At 41.2% G+C, this 26014-nt stretch overlaps 2 protein-coding genes across 2 annotated transcripts in view; both read left to right on the top strand.

Moving 5' to 3' along the window:
- Positions 1–26014, top strand: part of JAZF1 (JAZF zinc finger 1) — a 329112-nt gene that overhangs the window by 192857 nt on the left and 110241 nt on the right. The window lies entirely within an intron of this gene.
- LOC110580120 (60S ribosomal protein L17-like) lies at positions 23480–24077 on the top strand. Its single transcript, XM_044920150.1, has one exon. It carries the CDS (start codon positions 23480–23482, stop codon positions 24032–24034), a length of 555 nt encoding a protein of 184 aa, XP_044776085.1. The 3' UTR covers positions 24035–24077.

Raw genomic sequence — 26014 nt, 5'->3', positions numbered from 1 at the left:
ATGAGACTGAATGAATTAGGGTTATGGGAACGCTTTGGGGCGGGGGAGATGGATATGAACTTTAAGGATAGGAAGCTCTGTTAATTTTGTGATGTGAGGAACAATGATAAGTCCATGTAATGGGAAATTTAATTACTGAGTCTGTATAATATTCGTGTACCTGGGAAATATAAAGGTCGGGAAGAAAGGCTACAAGATTTTGAATGAGAGAGAATATAGAAGAAATAACAGGGGTGCCTGGGTGGCTTAGTCGGTTGAGCATCTGCCTTGGGCTCAGGTCATGGGGTTCCTGGGATCGAGCCCTGCGTCTGGCTTCCTGCTCAGCGGGAAGTCTACTTCTCTCGGCCCCTTTGCCTCCTCCCCCCTGCTCATGCTCTTTCTCTCTCTCAGATAAATAAATAAAATCTTAAAAAAAAAAAAAAACTAGAAAGAGCAAACCTAACACACTTTGAGCTCTATGCTAAACATTTTTTTTACATTGCTTATTTCATTCTTCACAATAACCATGTGAAGGGGGTACTGTGATGATCTCCACTGTACAGGTAGGTGCCGAAGTTACTTAATTTGTCCTAGGTCCCAGGTGGTATGCAGGGGATTATTGGGTTCAAACCTACATTATTAGGCTCCAGAATCTAGGTTCCTAATCACTGTACAGCCTGATTTGTTGGGATATCAGAGAGCAACAGACTAGTTTAGAAAAGTAAGAGAAAAAATTGGAAAACTAATGTTAGAATGGTAGGACAGCTGGGCAGGGGGGACACAGAGATACCTGAAGATCAGAGTATATTGCCATGCTGTAGATAACCGGAGGGTAACAACCCAATGAAAACAGTAGGAGATAGCAGGAGCTAAACCTGCCATGAGACAGGCGATCAGTAACTCCTCTAAGTGATACATTGCTACGGGCGAAGCAAGTTGAGTGTGCCAGGCACATCCCAGTGGCGCAGGCCTCCACTGTCCTGCGGAGGGGCACCTTCCTATCGCAGGAGGAGGGAAAGGGCGGAGCTCACAAGCACGGGGCAGAAACTGTCTTCCACTCACAGTCTCACCAATAGGCAAGTGATAGGTGAGCTGCAGCGTGCAGTCATGTGAGTCTCCATAAGAAGGCTGATGAGAAACACTAGCCTCTACCTGGGGGTTTCCTTCAGGTTACTGTGATGTGGTTCAGGTGGCTGCCTTGAGGGGACAAGATAGCTTCTTAGTAACTTGTGACCCCCCAAAATGGGTAACTGAGATAACCTAAAGACCTAATAACCTACATGGCCTCGGCTGCTAGTTGTACTATCTTTTCTACAAAATGTTTTTCTTAATTTAGAAATTTCATTTTAACTTTAATTTTTCAAATATGTATATCATTTTGGGGTAAGCTATAAAGGCATATCCTGCTTCGGTACAAATTGGTACCTTTCTTGCAGTCAGTTCCTGGTCATTTACTACCTAATAAATATTTAATATTTTCTCATACCTAAACTACAGCTCTACTCGAATTCTCTTTGTAAGACACTGCATGGCCACAATAGTGAGGTTTGACCTCCTCTGAAAATGGACTTTTAGTTCGCGTTTGCTACTAAATAGCAAATTCTAAAATGGGTTTCCTAGAACAGCAATTCCAAGAGGTATTTTCTTGTGTCTGTTTGTCTCTTACACACACCTCATTTATTCACGAACGATTCTGTGGTCAATTAAGTTTGGGAAATTCTGAGTTAAATAAAATGGGTTTCTTTTTTTTAATTTTTTTTTTTTTTTAAAGATTTTATCCATTTATTTGACAGAGAGATAGACAGAAGAGCACAAGCAGAGGGAGTGGCAGAAGGAGAGGGAGAAGCAGGCTTTGCACCGAGCAGGGAACCTGATGCGGGACTCGATTCCAGGACCCTGAGATCATGACCTGAGCCGAAGGCAGACGCTTAACCATCTGAGCCACCCAGGCGCCCAAAATGGGTTTCTTTACTATAGGATTTATCAGATCTTTTCCTTTGCTGCTATGCATTTTAAGTCTCCAAAGAAAATATATTTCTCATAGGGACCTGATCCCAGAGCACTTTTTCTTGAAGCATCTGATGGGACTAGTTCTGCATATACCAGTAGGGGGGTTGCTAGAATTATATCACTTTCACCTATATGCTCAACTTCCCCAAGGAACCCTCAAGCCTTTTATTCAGGAAAGCTTTCTGTTCTTTCTCTGATTCAGAACACTACTTTTTTCCTCATGGTCAGTGGGACAAAGAAAACTGTGCCCTTATATGGTAACTCAATCAACTTGTCTTGTGCCTCTCTTATTTGTTTGAGAGTGAGGCAGGGGAGGGGTAAGGGGGAGAGGGAAAGAGGAACCTGAGATCATGACCTGAGCTGAAGACAGACATTTAACCGACTGAGCCACCTCTTCTTGCCTCTTTTAACTTCTCACAACCTTCCCAGGTCCTAGTTGGCTTCTATTAAACAAAACTTATATTTTCTTGCTTAGAAACTGTCACAATTTATTCCCCCCATCTCCAGTGTAATTCTCTTCTCTCTTTGAGAAATAGAACAATGCAGTGGTTATAAGTTGGGAGGAGTAGGGCGCCAGGCTGGCTCAGTCAGTGGAGCATGTGACCCTTGATCTTGGGGTTGTAAATTCAAGCCCCACATTGGGTGTAGAGATTACTTAAAAATCTTTAAAAAATATATGAGGAGTCAGACTACTTAGGTTTGAGTCTTGTCTCTGCTATTCATGAGCTTTGTGAGCAGGTTTGCAAGTCTCAGCCTGTTTCCTCCTCTCTGATGACACTTTCTTATTTTGAGTGTTAACTCATGCATACAAAGCACCTGCAACTGTGTCTGTGACATAGTGTTACATAGATATAGGTGTTTTTTTGTTTTTTTTAAAGATCTTATTTATTTATTTGACAGAGACCGCAAGAGAGGGAACACAAGCAGGGGGAGTGGGAGAAGGAGAAGCAGGCTTCCCGCGGAGCAGGGAGCCCAATGCAGGGCTAATCCCAGGACCCTGGGATCATGACCTGTGCCGAAGGCAGTCACCCAACGACTGAGCCACCCAGGCACCCCTAGATAGAGGTTTTTAAATTATTTTTGATATTTTGCTCATGCAAGTCACCCGTTTCTCTATCAAGTCAATAATTAGAGGAACAACTGCAGAGGGGAAGCATTGCTTTGGAGTGGGGCCAGAACCACTCCCAGCAGGAAATAAGCTCCATGAGGGCAGGGACATTTGCTGTCTCCCACAACTGGGTCCCCAGTCCCCAGAACAGTGCTTGGCACATGGTAGACTCTCAGTATTTATTGAATGGGTGAATGAATGCATTGTGAACTTGTGTCTGAGTCAAAGAGTGAATAAATGGAGGATTCCAGGAACTCTAGGGATGCTTCTGTGAGCCCTCAGGAGCCTCTGATACTCACTTGCATTGGGAGGGCTGCATGATAAAAATGGAACGTTGTACTTTTCTTCGACATTCCTATGGAATGCAGAACTATTAAGGTCTATTAAGTGGTGGCTATCACTAGTTCTCCTACCATAAACAACTGGACAGATTTATGAGATAATGGTTTGTAGGCTCTGGATAATCGGCAGTAAAGACTGGTCCCTGAAAGAAATGAAACATGAGGTGAGCCTTCTTGATCACTGGCTCACTCTGAGGACAGTTTCCCTACTGCAGTGGAGTACATTAGAACCTAAGCACAGCATGGCAGTACCACCGTCCTCAGAAGAGATAGGTCAGTGGTGGGGTGACTAAAGCTGCTGGAATCTGTAGCATAGGGGACTGGAAATGAGGGATCTGTGCAAAAGAGGGCCACAGAAGTCTGCATGAGGGTCCTTCATGAGTCCATTGCTCAGGGTGAGCTGCATGTGTTATTTGGTGTAAGACTGTGAATCTTACCAAAGAGCAGCGAATACATGGGTGAGAATGAAACCATGAGACCAGAGGTGAGGTGGTGCTGGTAGGCATTGCATTCCATCCCAGCCAGCATGGAAATGACTGGTTAACATCCTACTCTTTTAACTGAGCTATTAGAAATAAGAACTTTGTCCTAGAGTGGAGCCTGCTTTAGAGCCACTCTAACAACACCTAAAAACAAGCCTCTGTACAATCTTCAGAGGGAGGAGACAAAGTTCGGACATGAGTCCTGACAAGTTAGATCTTCTTGGGAGACACTTTGGGCGTTTCACAGATTTGCTCTAAGAAGGTATAAATCTAGGTCTATACAAGTTCAACATAATCAGCCTGAAATTGAACTGCCTGCTAGAACAAAAATCAGTAGTCTTCATAGGAATGAATCCGATATGACAAATGTCTAATATGCAGTAAAAAATTACTAGACATGAAGGACAGGAATATCTTAGACCAGAAAAGTAGTCAGTAGAGACCCTCCCTAACATCTGATATGGCCCAGATGTTAGTTTTAGGAAACAAAGACTTGAAAGCAATCATTATAAATGTGTTCAAGAACTTGAAGGAAAAATACACTAAATAAGAGGTTGTTTGGAATGAAAATAAAATCAGTCTGGGGATGCTTTTTTTAATCCTCCTACCAGAGTATAAACTGCTTAATGAAAGCTTTCTTCCTTTTTCCCCGCTTTTAGTCCCACTTGAAATCCTCACCTAATTCCCCCAAACCATCACTCTGGCTGTTTCATTTGGACTCGTTTTTGCCAGATTATAGTCTGTCATAGCCTCATAAAAAAAAGCTGTAATTAGCCAAGTGTGCACTGACCTTCTATTTTATACAAGACTGAAACATACGATTTTTTTTTTAATCTAAAGGCAGTAGGTTTTGGGTTTTTTGTTTTGTTTTGTTTTAATGAAACCACCTGCTTGTGGTCTTCTGAGAGCAGTCTGTATTTATTACAATACAAGACATGCTTTCCTATTTCCATCCTTTGTCCACCAGATCTGAAGTTCTGTGTGCCCCAGCCCCATACTGAAGTTTGTGGCCTAATGTATGCCATAAACATGTTGCATGCTGTTAGATCTCAAACACCAGACGTTGTGCTACCATTTTCTTAACCTGTGTTTTTTATGAACATCAGTTGAAACAAAGCCGAGATGGCTGCCTGCCAGATTTTCCTTGTAATATCTCTAACCTGATTTGGCTTGCTCATTGTGTTTTACAAAAACCATACACTCTCAAGGGACACTGGGAAGCTGGAAAGAACCCTTATGTGACATTTTGGCTTCCTTCAGCAGAATTAGCTTATGCTGCTGGCATGGTGAGAGAGGGGTCTTGGCAGAACTTGGTGATATGATTTGCTTGCTAGGCTCTGGGCTTCTTGCATAACTTCTTTGTTGTCCAGTTTGTTCTTAGGGCAATCAGTGTTTTAAAGCCAGTTGCTTATACAGCTCCCTGTTAGGCTATTTTTTTTAGTCTGTCTTGTGTCCACCATCAGTATTTATGACTGGTCTTTTTTTTTAATTCCAGTATAGTTAACGGTGTTATATTAGTTTCAGGTGTACAATATAGTGATTCAACAATTGCATACAACACCCAGTGCTCATCACAAGTGCACTCTTAATCCCCACCACCTATGTCACCCCTACCACCCGCCTCCCCTCTGGTAACCATCAGTCCTCTATATTTAAGAGTCTGGTTTTTGGTTTATCCCTCTTTTTTCTTTGTTCATTTGTTTCTAAAATTCCACATATGCGTGAAATCATATGGTATTTGTCTTTCTCTTATTTCACTTAACATTAAATCCTCTAGATCCATTCATGTTGTTGGAAATTGCAAGATTTCATTCTTTTCATGGCTGAGTAATGTTCCTGTGTGTGTGTGTGTGTGTACACACACATACCATTTTATCCATTTATCTATCAGTGGACACTTGGGCTGCTTCCAGAATCTGGCTATTTGTAAATAATGCTGCAATAAACCTAGAGATATATGTATCTTTTCAAATTAGCATTTTCTTTTTTTCTGTCTTTTTTTTTTTTTGGCAACTACCCAGTAGTGTGATTACTGAATCATATGGTAACTCTATTTTACATTTTTTGAGGACCCTCCGTACTGTTTTCCGGAGTGGCTGCACTGCACCAGTTTGCATTCCTACCAACAGGGCATCAGGGTTCCTTTTTCTCTACATCCTCCCAACCCTTGTTGTTTCTTGTATTTTTTATTTTAGCCATTCTGACAGGTGTGAGGTGATATCTCATTGTAGTTTCGCTTTGTGTATCCCTGATGATGAGTGATGTTGAGCATCTTCTCATGTGTCTGTTGGCCATTTTTACGTCATCTTTGGAGAAATGTCTGTTCATGTCTTCTGCTCTTTTTAGTTAGATTACTCTCAGTATTTCCAACTGTGACATTTCCTTGTTGATCAGAGTGTCCAGTGCCACCTCTTTTGCTCTCTCCCTGGCACTGTATAGATTCACCTTGAAACCCCTAGTGTCTCAGACCTTCCTTTCTTGCCTCCCCATTTGGGCTGGTTGCTGGATATTAACTTTGAATTTATCAACTTAGATTAATTCCAATGTGCCATTGACCCTGCTTACTCATTATCTCCACTCTTCAGCTTCAGATAAAACTAACAAGTGTGCCTACTCAGGCTAGCTGCTGAGAATCACTACAGAAAAGCACCTAGCAGTGTGACTTGTCCCACCACAAACATAACCTTTCCAACCTTAGCTGGGCCCTCAAGACTGTCCCATAATCCTTTTTCATCCTCCATTAAAACCTTGCTAAACTTATCACCATCAATTTCAGGTGTACCCATTATACTGAAGTTCCTGAAGTAATTCCCAATCCCCTTACCAGCACATATAAAGACTTTCTGTGTCCACCCTCAACTTCCCTTTTCGTCGTCTCCAGATTCATCTGGATCCCTCATCCACATTGTCTTCATTCTTTCTCCCTTGTTCAAAGCTGGCACCACGGCTTATACTCTACACACATCTCTGATCCTGGTGGCCTCAAAACCCCTTTCCCTGGCTTCATTTAGTAACAGCACATCTACCCAAAGGTCTTGTCTGTCCCAAGAATTCCCTGCCCATTTCCTCTTCATGGATAACTTAGGCATCTTCCTTGACACCACCTTCACCTACTTGGCCTCCCTGCGTTTGATGCCATTGGCTACTTTGTTTCTGCAACCCTTTCTTCTCTTGTGCCCATTAACTTGTTCTGTCCTCTTTCTTCTCCTCCTTCTTTACACAGATGGAGGCTTCTCCCTAACTTGTATCCCTACTATTTTGTTTTTCCGTGTATATTCACTCCATTCCATGAGTGCCTCTGTGGAAAGGACTCTCTAGCCCATAGCTAGCTTCCCTCCAGTCTTTTTTTCTAACTGCCCCCTCCTTACTGATACACGAATGTGCAGGATGGGCTCCACTCATCCAGTGCTAGGTCTGTTATTTCACATCTGTCTCCGAAACTGATCCTCTTTTTTGGATTTACAATGTTTAATGGTACCTACTCCTTCATTAATCTAGGAAGCTTGGACTCTCTGCTTGCCATCTCTCTTCCTCCCATTTTCAAATACCCAAGCCCCAAAATTTGTGACGTATGCACCCTAATCACCTCTTGAATGCTTTCCCTGCCACTGTCTTTACTTTAGCCTCTAACTTCCTGTTTTGGATTGTGTCTGTTGAATACCTGTCGCCCCCATGAAGAGTATGAGCTCCATGGGGGCAGGAACTTTGTCTATCTTGGTCATCACTATATCCTCAGCTTCGTGCCTGTTACACATAGGTTTTCAATAACTATGTTTTGAAGAAATGTGCGAATAACAATCACAGGTGTGTGTGTGTGTGTGTGTGTATTGTGTTGCTCTCCCATTATGTGTTTTACTCATCTTCCTAATTCCTGCCTCTTCACACCTGACTATATGTCAAGTACTTGAAATCAAGGGACTGTTGTGCATAGTGGCAAATCTTAACATAAGGGATGACCTTGGAGATTCTCCCCCCATCCTCCTCCCCACCACCATACACATTTACAAAATGACTCAAGGCACTATACCTCTCTTATTTCATTTGGAAATTCAGATCACTGGCAGTAATCTACTTGATTTATCGTTTTCCCCTTATGTGCAGCGCCTCGGAGTTAATTAAGAAGGCCATGAATCTTCCCTCCATAGCTCTAGCACACTCCCATTTGTGGGAAACTCATATTGCTGAGACTGTTGATTTGGGACTCAAGTTGAAACATTACTTAATTTTCTCACATTGAGGTTCATTATGCTGAGCCTAAAGACTAGTCTTGCCTTTGAAGGCCCCATCACTGGCAAGCTTTAAAATAGCTCTGTGTTCCCAGTTTCTAAATAACTTGTTCTCATTTCCGCCACCATGGCCAAGACCTTGCCTGCTGGCTCAAAGTAGTGCAGCGAGGTCAGCCTCATGTCCCCAGAAAGACCTCTCCCTCAGCCACAGTGTAGGCTCTCACCTCTGGTTTGTGTGTAGGTTGTTTCCAGCAATAGCAACATGGACTTAGGACAGCCACACAGCTATGTCATCCCAAACAACACAAGGCCATTCAGCCTAAACAAATGAGGAGTCTAGTATAAGAAAGCATTAACCTTAATTCCTTAGTAGACCAATGCTAAATTGTATGGAAATTGTCATGCTAAGGAAAAATGAAATGTGTAATACAGAAAATTACTTTGTCTTATCATTTTCAATACAGAGTAGCTTCTGCTGAGCACCTACTCTGTGGGGCGCTGGGCAGTGCACTTGGCTATGTAATCTGTAATCTCAGTGACCCTATGTCACAGCTCTTCTCTCCCTTGTACATCTAATGAATTCCCAAGAAGGCGGTGGAAGCTCTTAATCTTTTTAATGCCTTGGACCCCTTTGGAGAGCTGGTAAAGCTTATGGACTGTTTCCCAAAATGTTGTAAAATTCGTAAACCAAACTACATAGGGTTATGAAGAAAATGAATTATATTACAATGCACTCATCAAAATATTAAAATTACACACTTGTGGTGTGGTAACATGTTGCTTTATTAAGGCCTTTAAGAAAGCTTAAGTGCTGGGTTCATAGCCTCCATAATTTCAAATTAGTGATGAGTATAAATATTTTCAGACATGTTACAATTATACTATGGTATCAAATTATTCGTGACTTCTGTGGATGCAAAGTCATAGGTACGGTGAAAAGACTGTGACCAATTGTCTAGATTCGTTATTGAAAGAAATGCTACGTTTCAGTTAGAGTTCAGTTAGAGTTTCAGTTTAGAGGTTACTGGAGGTAAAGATGTCAGTTGTTTTTTTAATCCAAGTGCACAGATCTCCTGAATCCTACCAATGGCCCATGTGGGTCCACAGACCCAGACCCCAGGTTAAGAACACCTTCATTAGGTGTCACAGTTACTAAGTAGCTTTTAGAGGTGGACTCAGGCCAAATGTATGCAACTCCAAGGTCTTTGCTTTTTCTTGTATGTCCTAGTAACTTCTCATCCTCTTGCTCTGCTTACCATTAGAATTTCACATAATTTACATGTCATCAGGCTGCTGTGTGTGGAGTAGGTCATGGCGAAAGCAAATCATAAAATAGGTATAAAATAAAAGGGGTTTTTATTTTACAAAGAACTTCACAAATATTTCCAAGTATGCTGGTTTCTTATGAAATCACACATTTTCTCCATTGAGACATGATTCTACTATAAAAGATTGCTCTTACCTCCTTGTTTTTGTCAAGGATCAGATGCAGTGACTTGCCCAAGTTCACACACAGATAGTAAATGGCAGACTTGGGACTTAAACTCCCACATCTTTTTGTTATACAGCCCTCTTCTTGTCCTTCTTCAGGATTGCCTAGACTCTAAGGTAAAAAGAAGTCAGGGGATTTCTCAAAGCTACATGGAATCCCGGCATGTCCGGGATGAGGGCCATGTCTCCAAATCTCCCCCTCCATTGTCTTTCACACATCGCTTTTAAAAACCTACCACTCGGAATTTGTGCACATAGAATTCTCTAATCAGATATGCAGACCAAGTGGAGTTACCAGACTTGAATAATTTAAGTGCTAGCTTGTATTTTATGTCCTTGTCTTCATTTGCCGATAAAACCAAACAACAAGCAAGGAGAGTTTTTCATTCAACCCTACGCAGGTGATAATTTAGTCACTGGTCATTGCACTCATGTCATTCCTGTCCCAGGGGCTTTTTTCTCTTGCCTGATGCGAGTTAGTGCATTTTCCTTGACAATCAATCCATTCTGTGCCATTGCTAAGGCCATAAACGTGATACTCGACAAGCAGAAGGATTTGCAGAGAAGGCTTCCCAGCGGCTTCCACCTTCCGTGATCGCTGAAATATCCACACAGATTTAAGTGACGATGTGGGCCCATGTAATTTACAGATGGCGGGGCTAGCTTACAATTAGTTCTTGCCAATTAGCTCTCTCCTCTAATGAGATAGGATTTGGCGTGCTGAGGCCAGAGACTTGATCTGGCTTTTGGAGTGCTCCCTGCCTTCTCAGCAGTGTCTGTGGACATCTTTTCTTGCCTGTGACTGACTTAGCAGACTCCATCCTTCATTTCCAGTTGAGAGGGTTGAGCAACAGTTAGAACTATTCTCGGAAAACACAGCATCACTTTGGCAACTTGTGTGCTTGCCTCTTTTCTATCAGCTACTTCCCAAGTTTGCTGTTTGCCCAAACGAAGGTTAGTGGAAAAGGATAAGTGGTGTCCTTAAACCTAAAGAAAGTGCTAGGGCACTCGGGCAGGCGCATCAGCTACAGATGCCTCTGTCCTGTTGACTTCCAGGAAAAATAGAATCCATCGTTGGTGCAAACTTGATTTTTTCATTTTCATTATTGGGACAGATTAATTTGAAGCAGCTAAGCTTCGAAGTCACTTAGACTTGTTCTTCATTGTGCTCATACAAACATTCGCTCCTTATTGCCTGCTTTATTGTGTTCAGCACCAACCAGATTCAGTGATGGAGAGTTCTCTTGGGCCAAACAAGTATGATGAAAAGCTGGTTTCTGTATTGCATTAATCTTTGCTAGACAGCAGCCATATTTTTGAAAACTCAAACCCAGAATGCTTTTAATAATAAATGTACATTATGCTCTTAGTTCCTTACCCCTTAAAAAAATTTCTTTTCCTGATCTTTAGCACAGATTTCTCTAGGGCTACGGTATCAAGGTCTTGTTTTCTAGATTTTTAAAGGGGCATGAGTGTATTTATAGTATCAAATCTTAATTCAAAGTTGAAAAACTATTGTAACCCCTTCAATTTCTAATTCCCGAGCTTACCCAACACCCCAGTAGCCCCTGAAAGCTATTGAATACAAAAAAACCAGGTCTTGGCTCTGGAATCCTACCTGCTGTAAGTCTTTTTTTAATCCAGCTTCAAAGTCACAGAGCTTTACTCATGGCTGTCATCTCTCCCATCTGTTGATAAGTTTATTATGTGAATGTGAATTACAGGACTCATTCTATTATGTATCAGATAATACTGTGTTGGCAAAGCAAGTTAATCAGGAGTTTCAGGTGATCTTCTGGGGTTTTTGGGGTTTTTTTAAGATTTTATTTATTCATTTGACAGAACACAAGCAGAGGGAGAAGCAGGCTCCCTGCAGCAGGGAGCCTGGGATCATGACCTGAGTCGAACTGACTGAGCCACCTAGGCACCCTGATCTTCTGTTTTAATTTCCACTTAATTGTCTAGTTTCTTTTGTCCAACATGTTTTTGAGATTCATCCATATTATTGGATGTATTAGTACAAGTTTTGTTCTTGCTCTTTACATAGTATGCTATTATATGACTTATCAAATTTATTTATCCATTCTTCTGTTGATGGTCTTTGGCTATCATAAGGAGAGAGTCCATGAACGTTCTTGGACCAGTCTTTCCATGGGGGTAGCATTTATGTTTCTTAGGTATATTACTAGAAGAGGAATTGCTGAAGCATGGTATGGTGTTTAGCTGTTAAAAAGAGCCAGGTTTAGAAAGCGGTTGAACCATACGACTCTCCTGCAGGCAAGGTAAGAGACTTCCAGTCGCTTTGCATACTCGCCAATACTCTGTGTTGTCAGTCCCTCCAAGTTTAGTATTCTAGTGGTTGTATAATGGTACTTAGAGCAGTTCCTTTTCCATCCATCATACCTCTTTATTTTTGCTCGGTAAAAATGCTGAAAGAATTAAAAACTGAAAGAAATAATGCTTAGATTTCATGAACAAATACAATGCTTTTGAGTTTATTCATATGTTTAACAATGATAAACTATAAAATTTTGCCTTTTCATTTGTTTTCTAGATTGCAGTAATAGGTGGTTTTTAAAAACCCATGCTAATCTGAATCCACAAATATGGGTGGTAAGAAGACATCAGTTCATCTTTTTACAAAGAAAAGTGTCCATCTGTTGAATCCCTCCCTTTACCACCCTCAGCGGTGGGCAGTCCAAAAACTGGGATGTCCCTGTATTCTCTTTTCTCCTCCTGTGCCCAAGCAGAGAACTCCGTGGGTGTCATGAGCCATTCCTGCCCATGTCTCAGGGAGGGATGACCAGACGGGGTGCAGGTGGCTGTAGCTTCTACACCGCAGCACTTCCAGATGCCCTCGAATGCATCTCTGGACCCACTGCCCAGAGCTAGCTAAAGGACGGCACAGCTGTGTCAGATTTCTCTTTGCAAAAATGAGAACAGCTTTATTTTTTTGAGGGGGAAAAAAAGCAACGTGCCTAGGTACCCATACGTGTGTAATAAAAACATTAGAAAGTGCATGGAATGGAGAACTTCAAAATCCGGAATCGTAGTTCTCCCTGAGGACTGAAGTATCACAGGAAGGATTAGAAACAGGGCTTCACCTGTGTTAGCATTTTATTTCTTAAGCTGGGGGTGAGTTTACAAGTTTCTGTGGCAGTGTTCTTCAGACCATTTAGGAATCCTGAATGTTGTAAACAGTTCGTTCTCGCTATTAATGATGTATATATCAATGTAATACATAAAAGAAACCAAAATCACCTCTATTTCTGCCACCATGCACAGGAAATACCACTCTTAACATTTTGGCCTATGTTCTTCCAAGATTTTGTATTCTGTTCTCTCTCTATATAATATATATATTAACACAAATAGTTCCATAGTGGAATTTGTTCATGTAGAAAGAGACCAAAAAGAAAAAAAAACAAAACAAAACAAATGGGCCATACTCTATATTCCATTTTTATACTTTCCTTTTTTTAAACAAATTTCATTGTGGAACTATTTATACATTAATAAATACAGCTATATTATCATTTTAATGGGTACATATTAACCTACATATAGGTTTACTATAAATTTCTTTAACCCTTTCTTGGTGAACATTTAGGTAGGTTTTTTTTTTTTTTTAAATCAATGTATAAACAGTGTAACACTGAACAGCCTATATTTATATCTTGTGAACACTAGTCTGGTTATGTCCTTAGGATAAATTTCCATCAGGGGGTTGCTGAGTCTAAAGATATGCACAACTGAGATTTTAATATATTTCGCCAAAGTATCCTCCAGAAATGTTTCAGTGTAGAATATATAGGTGTCTATCTATTTTGCCCTTCCTTACCCACAGTGATGATTAGGATTTTTTAAGATTTTATTTTTTTTAAGTAATGTCTATACCCAACATGGGGCGCCAACTCATAACCCTGAGATCGAGTCACATGCTCTACTAAGCCAGCCAGGTGCCCCTAGGATTCTTCTGCATTTTTCCCAGCTTGAAAAATTTAAACAATAACCAAAAAGCATATCCCTTTGTTAATAATTTTCATCTATTTGATTTTCTATCTTATCAATGTATTTTTCTCTTTACAAAAGTAGTATCAGTGTGGAAATTTGGTAAAGTAAAGATGATGAAAATACTTAAATTTTTCCACCCAGGGTTAATCATGGTTAATATTTCTGGGTATTTTCTTCTAGTTTTTTTTCTTGTGCATGTTTTTTCTGAATCCTACCATACATAGAATTTTGTCATCTGCTCTTCTTAACTATATTAATACCTGGAACTTAACCATTTCCCATCGGTCATTGGATAGTTTTCTATTTTTCACTGTTACGAAGGATGCCGTGATTCCCTCCGACATGTTTCTGGAATGGAGATTCAAGAGTGTAGACACTTCACTGATAGAGATTGTCACATTATTTCCATAAAGGATGTTAGTCAATTTTTATTACCAGCAGTGAATGAGAATATTGTTTCACTTGTTTCCTTGCTGGCATTAAGGATGACCATTTTTTAAACTTTGCCAATTTAATATTAAGGAAAATGTCAGTACACAGTGTTTGTGAATGACCAGTGTGATGAATCTGTCTTTCATGTAAACAGGGCCATGAACTAGAACAGGGCTAGTAGATCTTTTCAACAACATATAAAGGAAGGCTATAATTTCCAAGCTGTCTTCTGGAATTCCTTTCAAAAGGGTACTGAATATGAGATCCAGATAGAAGCCAAAATTTATGCCCCAGTCCCTGTAGAACAATGATCAAATCATTCATATAAAATTATAGAGTCCCTTGCTTGAAACTGAATGACTAAACATTTGAATGATTCCCGAGGAATCAAAGATCATCTTGCACTCAGATATGTTCCTTCCTTTCCACCATTTGCAATCAGGCTGTGAAAATCACAAAGGCCCTAGACGAGGAGGGAACCAGATGTAAGGGGGTGGAAAGAGAGAATGTGGTTTTGGCTGATTTCTGCTCCCATCTCTTTTTCAACAGCCACTCCCTCCAGCCCCCGACTTCCCTTCCATCCTCCCCACATGTGCAGAAGTCTAAGGTGAGAGACTATAATAGGAAATGGTAATTGGGCCTTTTCAGATCCCTTGGCTTTTACAGGTGGACCCGGACTAGCCCCGTTCCTTAGGCCTGTGAGATCCACGCCATCTTGCAGTCAACCTGGATGTCCCTTCCTTTTTCTTTTTTTTTTTTTTTTGTCTGAGCTTAAGCAGCTGGGAGGTGAAGCCACTCTCCTCTCTGTTGCTTGCGCTGCTGCTTTGCAAGTTACCAGATCAGCATCCCAGACCTCTAAAGGAATTAAGAAAGAACTGGAAAGAACTTTCTAAGCAGGGTACCACGGGAAGGTCAGACAGGATTATCCCTTGAGAGTTTCCTAAGAATTTTGTTTATCCAAAAGTTTCAACCAATATGAAAGCATGAAAATAAACCTGCCTTTCCCACCAGAGAGATCTGGCCACCAGTAATGATTGTGGCAGCCTGTGTTAGTTATCCTGCTTCTCTGTTTTTACAGAGGCTCAGCAAAAGGATAACGCTGCATATGGGCTTCATCTCCTTCCAGGCATGGCCGCATTCCAGACACTAGCACCAGCGGTGTCCTTTTGCCTTCTAGGGGTTCCCCTGCCCCCACAAACACGACTGTGTCCAGGGTCAACCTTGAACTATGTTTTTCTCACTTGTGACAGGAATAGAATTTTGCATCTCAATCTCCACTTCCATTTATCGCCAAACCACTGCAATTCCCTCGTCACCGCTTCAATCTGCACAAAGTGAGGTTTCATTACTATATTTGCAATAAAAATACTATAAATCACGTAAGGCTGGTGTAAGACAGAGTGGGTGGGGATAAAAGAAAAACAGCGCTCTTCCCAAGTTAAACTCAAACCCACCATCTGTGCAAGGCACCTTCTCGGAAGAACCTGGCCTTCTGCTAGCGGGAATCTTACCTTGCCATGCGGAGTTGCCGAATGCATTGTGCAGTGTTAATGTGTCGAATACTTTTTCTTTTAGCAAATCTTCTAGAACTGAAAAGCACTGCCAGCATGCCGCTCATAAAGCATGAGCTTTTCCTGATTACATTTCCATGTTTTGTAATAGCAGGGAAAGGAGGATTCAGATACTTCCAGTAGCTTTCCGATGGAACGTTCATGACAAAATACAGAAACATGTGTGTCCAAGTGATATGTCACTTGACAGTATTTTTCTCTCTTGTTTTTGTGTGCACAGCGGCCGGATTGGTCATGTGGTTTTATTCATGTAGTCGTATCTTTACCCCCTTCCTCCTGACTTGTTCTAGGGATGGGACGAGACGAACTTCAGAAGTTAAATTCAAACAAGATGTGCGGGAATGAGTTTCTTTTAGGGATAAGGGAGGAATGCCTTCTAGTCGAGAAGGATTTATGATTTTTGGCTTTGTTTTTCTCTTCATTTTTCATCAGGCTTGAGCACATTAGATTTTGGTAAGTCTGAAGATTTATAAAATACAAGGCTCTTTCCTTTCTTGTCAGGACTAAAGATCAAGAAGGGTTAATCAGCACTCAATGGAATATACTCAAATATACCCCCCTCAAAGATGTATCACATAGAAATATAAATTTTTTAAATAGGGAGACATTTGCCAGTCTTCATCATGTAGTCAAATTTGGGGAAATTCAAGGATGTTGGGATCCATGGCCTTTATTCATCTCAAAGAGTAATTTTGAGATGTCAGAAGACTTTTGAGTGATGGACCTTGATGTATGTTAAATAGCCATAAGGAAAACTTATTTATGCTGTGTGAGACAACCTGACTGTAACAATGAACATGTTCAGATCTGCGTTATCTTAGACTTTGCATATAGAATGGATGCATTTTTCATTAGCCGCCTGACTTTTTGTTGGCTTATTTGTGTTATAAAAAAAATATCATGGAACAAAGTTATCTTGGGTGTACAACGACTTGAAAAAATAAGAAATGCAACATTTTGGTACTGTCAGAGTTATGCTCTTTGCTTAGATTTCATGCTGAAGAACAATATGTACATATTTTAACCTTTGAGTCTGATATGTAGTGAAATGTGCAGTGTCAGTGTCTATAAATGAAACCCTGTAGCTGTCACAGCTGTCTTGACTTCTTCTGAAAAATCTACAGCACGTTCCGAGTCGTTCTCATGCTGATAATGTTAGAAAAAAGAAACACATGCGAACATACACACTCAGTCACAGATACCACGATAGATTCCAGACCACGAGATAGACTGGGAATGTCTCTGTCTTTCTCTGTCTCTCTCTCTCTTTCTCTGATTTTTCTTGAAATTAGCTTGGGCATTTTAGCTACTGTTTCAAGGACTTAACAGGTTCATGAGTTACTACCATTGGCACCTCTACTGACCCAACCAACCATCAGTAAGATTCACAACCACCAGAATGGGTTGGTTCCTTTTCCCTCTGGTTTTCTTAGTCATCTCCCCGGCTTGACTCCTTCCTAAAACAAACAAACAAAAAACTTTATATATACTCTGTGGACCACAAAAAAAGTTTTTTTTTAAATTAAGGAAATCCTAAGGTATGCTTTAAAGATGGTGGGCTGGGAGTGGATTATTTATATTCTACAATTTTAGGACAATATTTTGTGTTCCTTTTGATGTTGAGTCTCAATCTAATTTTGTAGATCTCTGTATAAGGTTATAATTGTGACATACATTTAACTGTGTCATTTCATGAGGACTTGCTATGTTGCCACATCTTCAAAATTACTATTTTGTAAAATGCCCACATGATATTCCTTCCCTAAGATAGAGTTCGTGGAGACAGGGACTCCATGTTGTCAGATGACAGCTTATAAACTTTCATTATTAAAAAAATAATAAACTTTCATTATTGTAGATTACACTGAAGCAAGCAGCAGTTAATGTGCCAGTAGTTTTGTCCTTTTAGATTATTTTCATAGGACCTTTTCTCAGAAGTAGATGCTATTTACCACTGAGTCTCCAACTTCTGCCACAATGTACATATTGGATGATAATATTCATTACACATTCCCAAGGGAAAACAGATTTCTACTAAATCCCAAAGCATTTGGAGGAGGGAGAGTATAGGGAGGCACTAGAGAAATTGACAATTGCCATCAGTATATTATAGGTCCGTAAGTAACCAGTTCATATGTTGGCATCATTGTCCACCATAAGAAATGGTGTAAGGATAAGAGAAAATACTGCTCACATACAGTTAACCATAAGTCTACCTTAGTTTGTTTAAAATGGAGTCCTTTACGAACATCAGTCTGTGTGTTTTAACCTGTGCGATTATTTATGGCAGCACCACAACTGTGTGCAGAGTGGACGGCCACTCCCACACCACCATTTTAATTTAATAGGAATAATTACAGGGACAGAATTTGAAATGAAGCAGAGTAATTCTTTTCTCTTCCAAAAATTATCTTTGATCCTCTTAACAGTGGAAATGTAGCCCCAAAGCTACGTTGTTTCAAATTTAGAATTAATTAAAACTTAGCTGTGATATAGAAGATGACTATTTTTGTACTCCTAAAATTGTCATTGACTTTTAACAATTAATACGTTTGCAGAATGCTATATGCCAAACGATACATGGTATGTTTGAGGGTATATTCCCCAGAAAATCCTGTCTTACTATCTAGGTTCACCGTGATTTATAGAAAATCAATCCCAAAGAATTCCACTTCAAAGCACAATATACTTTGGAATTTGAATTCCCTAATTCTGAAAGCTTGCTGTGTTCGGTTTGCTGCTTTTATTAAATTAAAGGTAAATGTTAACCCTATAGAGTGAGGTCTTAAAGGATGGTGGGTGGAATCATTTATGTTAACCTTTGGGGAACTTTAGCCTATTGATTTAAAGGGGACAAAAAAAGATTTGCAGTTTATTCCAGACAGGCATATGTAGGGTTGTTCTACAACGGGGGCCAAAGTTCAAATTCCCTTCAATATCAGGGGAAATTCTCTCTTCAGCATGTTACTGTTTTAAAAACAACTGCCTTTCTTGCTGATTAAAAGTGATTTTAACTCTAGTGCTAAATACCAAAATGAAAGCAGCAGATAGGGAAGTGCTTGCATGTCTATTTGCTTTTACCCTAAGCCTGGCCATTAAAGGTAATTAATTTATGGCCTGGCAAAGCCTTTCTGCCTTTCTTCTGTGGATTTGTTAGTTCTGCATTCAGTATGGGATTCCACATATAACTTGTATCCACCATTTCTGATCCCTTTGGTTCCCCTTGTCTCTTGGAGTGCCCAGGATTAGCATGAAAGCCTTCTGTTTTTAGAAAAGCAAATCTTGACTCTCGGGGATTGAAGAAGACTGTGAATCACCCAATCATTAGAGCAAGTTGGATAAACTTCATAAGCAATGGGTATGTACAGTGAGCTGGCCTTCCTAACACTTAAGGCCGTGGACCTTGTAGTAATTTTCCCACATAGTTATAAAGTTATAATGGTTATAATGATCGTCGTTATTCTTTTCTAACATAAGGTCAACAAAGTTAATAAGCACATCTACAATCAGAAAAGCTTAAAGAAAAGTGATTTGATCGTTCTTATCTACATGCATTTCCTTTACTATGTAGCTAGTCTTGTATATGGTAGATTCTCAATATGTTGAGTGAAAATACCCATTTTGTGCTGAATTGTAGAAGACTGTCAGGAATTCATGCTAAAAAAATTGTGCAAAGAGCAGGAAGTTTTGAAATTATTTAAACAATTATTATGGCTGGGGTGCCATCATCATTTTCTAGATGAGCAGACTAAAGCAGAATAGAGGTTCACCAGTAGCAGAGCTGAGATTTGAACTTGGGTCTTACAGGTTCCAAAGCACTGGACTGGCACAGCATTCTGCCTCTGGGTGATGATGGTACACCTTTGACACCCATGATGGAAAGACCCTGAGAACACCCTAAACCTTTAAATTCCCAAATACCATCACATGGGCGCACAGTGGAAATGCAGGCTTCTTTTGGCTGGAGCTCTTACTGAAACTCTTTTAATGATGACGTTTCCTTGTTTTAGATAAACTGTCTGGTGGACAGGTCTATATCCTAGGCTGATCAAAGCCAGCGTTCCATTCTTGAATTTATCCAAGAACAAATTCCGGCAAATCCTGTCTTTCCTGCCATCACTAGCTCTCGCTGTCAGCTTTCTTTGGGGGTGGGGGGAGATATTTTCTGAAAAATAAATGCTTTAACATCTTCACCAGTATTCTAGGCATGTGTGTGGTGACAAATAGACCACTCCCAATCATGAGGCAGTATGAGGTTGTTGGTGGGGCCAGGTCTCCTCTTGTGCTGCTCACTGACGCACCCCAGCCTTGGGCAGCAGAGAGAATTCAAAGTCCTGCCTCAGGCAATTACAGCTCTTGTACAACTCCTGTATCCTGTGTTATAATTGCTTGCCATGTGTCTGTGGGAGACGGTATAGCCCAGTGGCTAAGTACACAGCCTCTGGAGACAGACTTCATGCATTCAAATCTCCTCTCTCCCTTTGGTAAAGTGTGCAGTCTTGAGCAAGGTGCTTAACCTCTCTGTGCTTCAGTTTTCCCACGGGTATAGATTGTGGTTAGTGCTAAATAAGGTAGTACACGGGAAGCACTTAGAACAGTGCCTGGTGCATAATAAACACTATATGGTTGATAGCTGCTAGTGTCCTCAAAATTTCTCACAGAAGAAGTTTTAAAGAGTAAGCCTTCCAATGCCAGCTTTCTGTTACGATGAGCCTTTATTTACCCACGAGGCTGCTCCAGTGCCTTCTCACACATGCTCCCTTTTTAGCGCCCCTGTTTTTCTTGCATTATCTTTGGTCCATCCTGCTTCCGTTCGACTTCTTGTTCTTTGCTGTGTCTGCCATCCGTTCTGCCCACCTTCAGGGTCTCCCTGAACTCTTCCCTTGTAGTTTCGTCCTTCCCTGCTCCCCTCTCAGCGGGCTTTGCAGCAGGCTGTAAGCGGCAGGTGCACGTTGAGTTGGAGAGGTGCTGCCTTTGCCCCCTGGGTGCTCCTGGGAACTTTTCCCCTTGGATGTCATCCTCCTGCAGCTTCACGTTCTATGAGGCTTCCCCAGTTCTCACTGTGAATGTGCCAACCCCTCCATTGTCACTCATGGCCAGGCGGAGGGTCCCCCTCCGGCCACAGCATGACTTCCCTGTGCATGAAAAACAGACCAGCAAAGACTACCCAAAATTGTTAGAACCTTGTCATGTTTTTATACCATGTCTCTTCTAAGTTCCCGGTACTAGGTTCATTTATCAAAGGTTATCCTAAAATGAATGTAACCTAAAGAAATTTCCTGCGCAAGATAAGTGCACTGCCCCCAGGAAGAAAGATAACGCAGGTTAAGAACTAGCACTTAGAAACCAGAGGTTTTTCTCCGAAAGGAGTAAATTCTCTCTTCTGGACTCCTTGGGTACTTTCGGTCCCATGGTTTAAAAGAGACCCTCGAGTTGCTAACTGTGTAACATTTTCCAGCAAAAGCCTGTTTGGTTAAATAAACACAGTAGGTCTAATGAATTGGGAAGATTTCATGTTCTAAAATTCGCCTTTTTCTGTGAGAAAGTTGCTCACAGATGTATACCTTTTCCAAAGAGAAGAATCTGGGGAATGTGAATGTATTTTTATGCCAAGTAAAGTTAAGTGGAAGGTTATGGCATTTCACCCAAGCCTTGCTCTGGGCCATACTTACCTTGCCTTATCTTCCATGGAATAAAGATCATGTACGCTAAAAGTGCCAGGTACTTGAGGAGAGACAAAGAGCTCTAACATGTAGTCCATACACTCAAATAAGAGGACACACACGGAAACTTAAATAACCATGCAAAGTGTGTCCCAGGGGATTGCACTGAGTAACTCAGATGGTTGGCACAGTGACTTCGGAGGAATTGAAGCAATCAGAGAACCTTCATCAGAGGAGGAAGAAAGTGACAAGGCTGTGCAGTGTAAATAGGAGTTGGCTAGTAGAGAGGAAAAAAGAACAGCATTTCATGCAAAAGGATGGAGGAATGAAAAGCTTAGAGGCGTTTTCCTGAGATTTGTCCAGAGGATGCTAAGTATGATGGGAAAACATCAGGAACATCCTAGTTAAAATCTTAAGTCTCTTGTTTACTCCCTGTGTGGCCTTGAGATGACTAACCTCAGAACCACCATTCTCTCATCTGTAAAGTGAGCATAATAAAGAAAACTGAATAAAAAATCTCAACAGCCTTGAATGCTCAGTAGGCATTTCCCCGAATGGTCGCTGGTATTATTGATCTCCCTGCTGCTGTCACATTTCCACCAGCAGCAACACTATTTCTAATCTTACCGCTGCTCTCTACTTCTGTTCCTGCTATTACAGCCGCTGTTAACTCCTGAGAGTGCTATGCTGATCTCTATGGGCAGGTCCCAGCCCAGCTCTTTCCCTGACTGTCCCCTTCTCCCACCCCCCCCATTGCCGTCCATTCTCTGCTCCCTAAATTCTTTGTAAGGAGACCTCTGACTCGGACACAGCAGGGTGGGGCTGGTGCAGGCCAGACTGCAAAACCATCTTCCAAGACTGAATTCAAAGGTAAAACACTTGACCTCACGTTGCCCGTGAGTTATGGTGAGCAAAATGAGTCCCATGGAACTGGCCCTCTGGTTCGTAACAAGAACGCATCAGAGAACACGGACTGGGCCGCAGGGTTCCCTAGACCATTTTGCACAGCTCCAGGGATGCTTCGGATGAGCAGTGAGGTCTAGCTTGCTGATTGCTTGGACGGCAGCCGTGTGCCTGACGGCACCCAGGCTAGTTTGGCCGGCTGAGCAGGGGTGGGGGTCCCATAGCTCTGTTGTCATTCTTCCTTCCCCTTGAGTTGGAACTGGTTGTGTGGCATTTTTAAAAATGTTTTCTATCTACTTGCCTTAGACATTCCTTCCCTTCAACATTTGAACTGCTCTTTAGTAGAAACTGTGCATCAGTCACCTTAATGATGTTTATTCTGAGCATTTTCTTATAGAGCCACCTTGAATATCAGATGCATCCTTTAGGAACAGGAAAAGACGTTAAAATATACAGAATAGGTAAAACCCATGCTTCTCTTCAATATGGCTTCATGACGCTGCAGAGAGAGGACTCTGTAAAGGAGTGGGAGGATTAAGAAATGTGCGAGGAAATTAATAAGGATGGCCTTCATTCCTTGTACCTGCTCTCTTTGTGATAAATAATTTCCCATTTTCATTCCTGATATATTAGACTGCTCTCAAGGTTTCTATGTGATGACCTAGTCCCTCATGTCTTATTTCACTGACCAAGTTCTCCTACTTCACAGATAGGTAGAACTTGTCTGGTGCACTTGTTAGAGATGTGTTTTATTGCTGTAGCTAGAGGTCTGGAGTATTTTACATGCTATTCTTGGAATTTTCAATTAGCAAATTTTAATTAACTAATTGAGGTTTCTTATTAAGCTTTTATGATTTGTCGTAGTAGTCTAGCTGTGCGTGCACCCTATTCTATTAAGAAGCCATTAAATCCTTAGGAACAGCCTGTGAATTCATTAATCTTACTGTAATGTTGCAGTAGTCGGAGGACAGAAGCAGGGGCATTTGTTAAGCTAGAGTCCTAAAATAGGATATTCTAGATGAGAAAATGTTGCAACAATGGAGCTGGGGCAAAGGAGGGAGATAGAGTACTCCGGAAAACCTGCAGACACCCCATTTGGATTTATTTTTGAGTCAGTTTTTATTCTTTTTTTTTTTTTTAATGCCTCTCTAGTGGATGTTCTGGAAATTTAGAATACTTCATACCAGCTGCACAACTTGAAATCCTGTAGAAAGGTCTTTATAGCTCTTCCCCTAAGCGGCCTGAGGTGACCTCTGAAAATGGTTTGCTATTCGCTTGACCCAGAAAACCCTACAAAATCATGTAAATCAAGAGGTTCAAATCTTCATGTTCACTTTAAGAACACAAGTGAAACTGCCCAGGCCATCAAGGGTATGCATATCCGAAAAGCCACCAAGTATCTGAAAGACATCACTTTACAGAAGCAGTGTGTGCCATTCCGTCGCTACAGTGGTGGAGTTGGTAGGTGTGCCCAGGCCAAACAGTGGGGCTGGACACAGGGTCGGTGGCCCAAGAAGAGTGCTGAATTTTTACTGCACATGCTTAAAAATGCAGAGAGTAATGCTGAACTTAAGGGTTTAGATGTTGATTCTCTGGTCATTGAGCACATCCAGGTGAACAAAGCCCCCAAGATGCGGCGTAGAACGTACAGGGCTCATGGTCGGATTAACCCATACGTGAGCTCTCCCTGCCACATTGAGATGATCCTTACTGAAAAAGAGCAGATTGTTCCTAAACCAGAAGAGGAGGTTGCACAGAAGAAAAAGATATCCCAGAAGAAACTGAAGAAACAAAAACTTATGGCCCGGGAGTAAATTCTGCAGAATAAATGCAAATAAAAATAAAAGAAAAAAAAAAGAAAGGTCTTTATATTGGACCAGCCCAAGATGTTCAAGGTAGTCTCAGAGCAAGTGACATGATCCCTTGTGTCACCATTCCCTAGAAAATAAAAAGCACAAAATAGGTTTATTTTATAAATAAGCACTTAAAAACCACTTCTGAAATGCCAAGTGAGGCCTAATGTTTAGGATACAAAAAGCTAGAAATTTCTGGAATAAATGTGGCCAAGTGATATCAGGTTTAAGCTGGTGTCCTTGAAGGTCACAGGAGGAGTATTTTGAGGATTTAAACACAGTTCACTTACCTAGGAGAGAACCAAGGGAGATGTGTATGTCAGATCGAAACAGGCTTTTGTCCCTAGAGGGGAAGGGGGTTGGCAAATGCAGACTCAGGACAGAACAGAAATGAATCAGCAGCATATACTTTCCATCAACAAATGGCTTTATGAGTTACCAAACTTCATTTTGAGTTTTAATAGAAAAATTAAGATTTGCCATTATTCATGTGCAGCCTTGACTCCAGGATCGCAAATACATAGACTCTTCAGAGATAGCACTTCAACAAAGGTAACTGCCTGTCTGTTCTCCTCACACTGGCCCTGTGTCATGGAGGCAGGTGTCTGCAATAGCCAGGCCTGGCCTTAACCAAAATGGTGAGGTAGGTGAAGTTTGGCATGGCTGCATTTTTCACCCGTCCTCCTTCGTATGACTTTCCTGGTGTTCTCTGGACGTGTGCCCTTCCCCATAAGGCACCCTCCTCCAGGAAGCAGTTCCTGGCATTGTTATGAGGGGGAAAAAAACCTTTCCTCTCAGAGGCTTTGAGAGTCCTGGTTGGGGTTGGAGAATGGGGTGCGATAAATGACCATTCCAAGTAGAGGGGCATTAGGGAATAATAATGAGCTCTGCTCATAAGGTTCATATACAAAGGGCATTGGCTAATCACAGCCTAATACATTACCCTCCCTGATAGCATTCCCATGTTAAAATATTTCTTGAATGCCTGAGCCATAAACCCAAAGAGCTTGATGTTAATAGGAGTCTTTGGACACATGGCAGAATCAGAGAGTAATTGAGTCAGCAGACCCCTTGTTTTATAGGACTAGTTGGTCACCTGCTCTCATGGGAACATGAAAGGGGAGGGTAAAGGGTAAATCCAAATTAGATAGGTGTTAGCCCATATATCGCTTTCTACCCTGCTCTTTCATTGAAGTTCTCAGAGCTGAAGAAAGTGTCCTTCTCTTTGATCTTTAAGATCCTCTATGCCCTACTCAAGGACTTGGCTGGCCCTCTACTACATCCATGCTACAGTCCCCCACCGCCATCTAAACATAAGTTCATCTCCTTGTTCCTCCAGTGCTCCGTTAATCTGGTAAATGAAGTCCGCGTGTCCAAAAGTGAATTCTTCACATTTATATCCCATGAGATGCTCTTCAGAAGGATTCTATGGTCAATTTAAGTTTGAGAGATGCTATACATCATAGATCCCTATTCGTGGTGCAAGTTGGAAAGATTCACAATGCAAATTAAAGCCTCTGAGAATTTTTATTTTCACAAATATCTCTGATGAACTTGTTTAGCCTGGGGGTTCCAACCTGTATTTGACTGTAGACCCCTTTAGGAAGTGCTGCATTAAGTTAAGATCATGCCTAATGGTGACCTTCTATCTTACTATCACTCTGAGCTGTTTTCTTGTATAAAAACATGCCTTTTAGTGACACCGTCACAATCAGTTGTAAAATGAAAGGTAGGCAGGTTGCTGAGCAGGTGTGGGGATTGAGTGAGAGGATAGAGGGACGCCTGTCCACCAGAATCCCTCACCATTGCACTCAGTCACCGAACAGTTTGTTCTTGACCCACAGAAAGCCTGAAATTCGAAGAATATGAGTCAACTTCTTGTTCATTTTTAGAAGCCAGGAAACTTACAGGGCTTTGGGGAGGTGATGTCCATCAGGAAAA

Source organism: Neomonachus schauinslandi, chromosome 12 (genome assembly GCF_002201575.2).
Source record: "Neomonachus schauinslandi chromosome 12, ASM220157v2, whole genome shotgun sequence".
In the NCBI taxonomy this organism is placed as follows: Eukaryota; Metazoa; Chordata; class Mammalia; order Carnivora; family Phocidae; genus Neomonachus; species Neomonachus schauinslandi.
The sequence above is the reverse complement of the archived record's forward strand: the minus strand, read 5'-3'. Positions and strand labels throughout refer to the sequence as shown.

Excerpts from the sequence above, each read along its gene's own strand:
- LOC110580120 (XM_044920150.1), top strand. The coding sequence starts at position 23,480 with ATGGTTTGCTATTCGCTTGACCCAGAAAACCCTACAAAATCATGTAAA.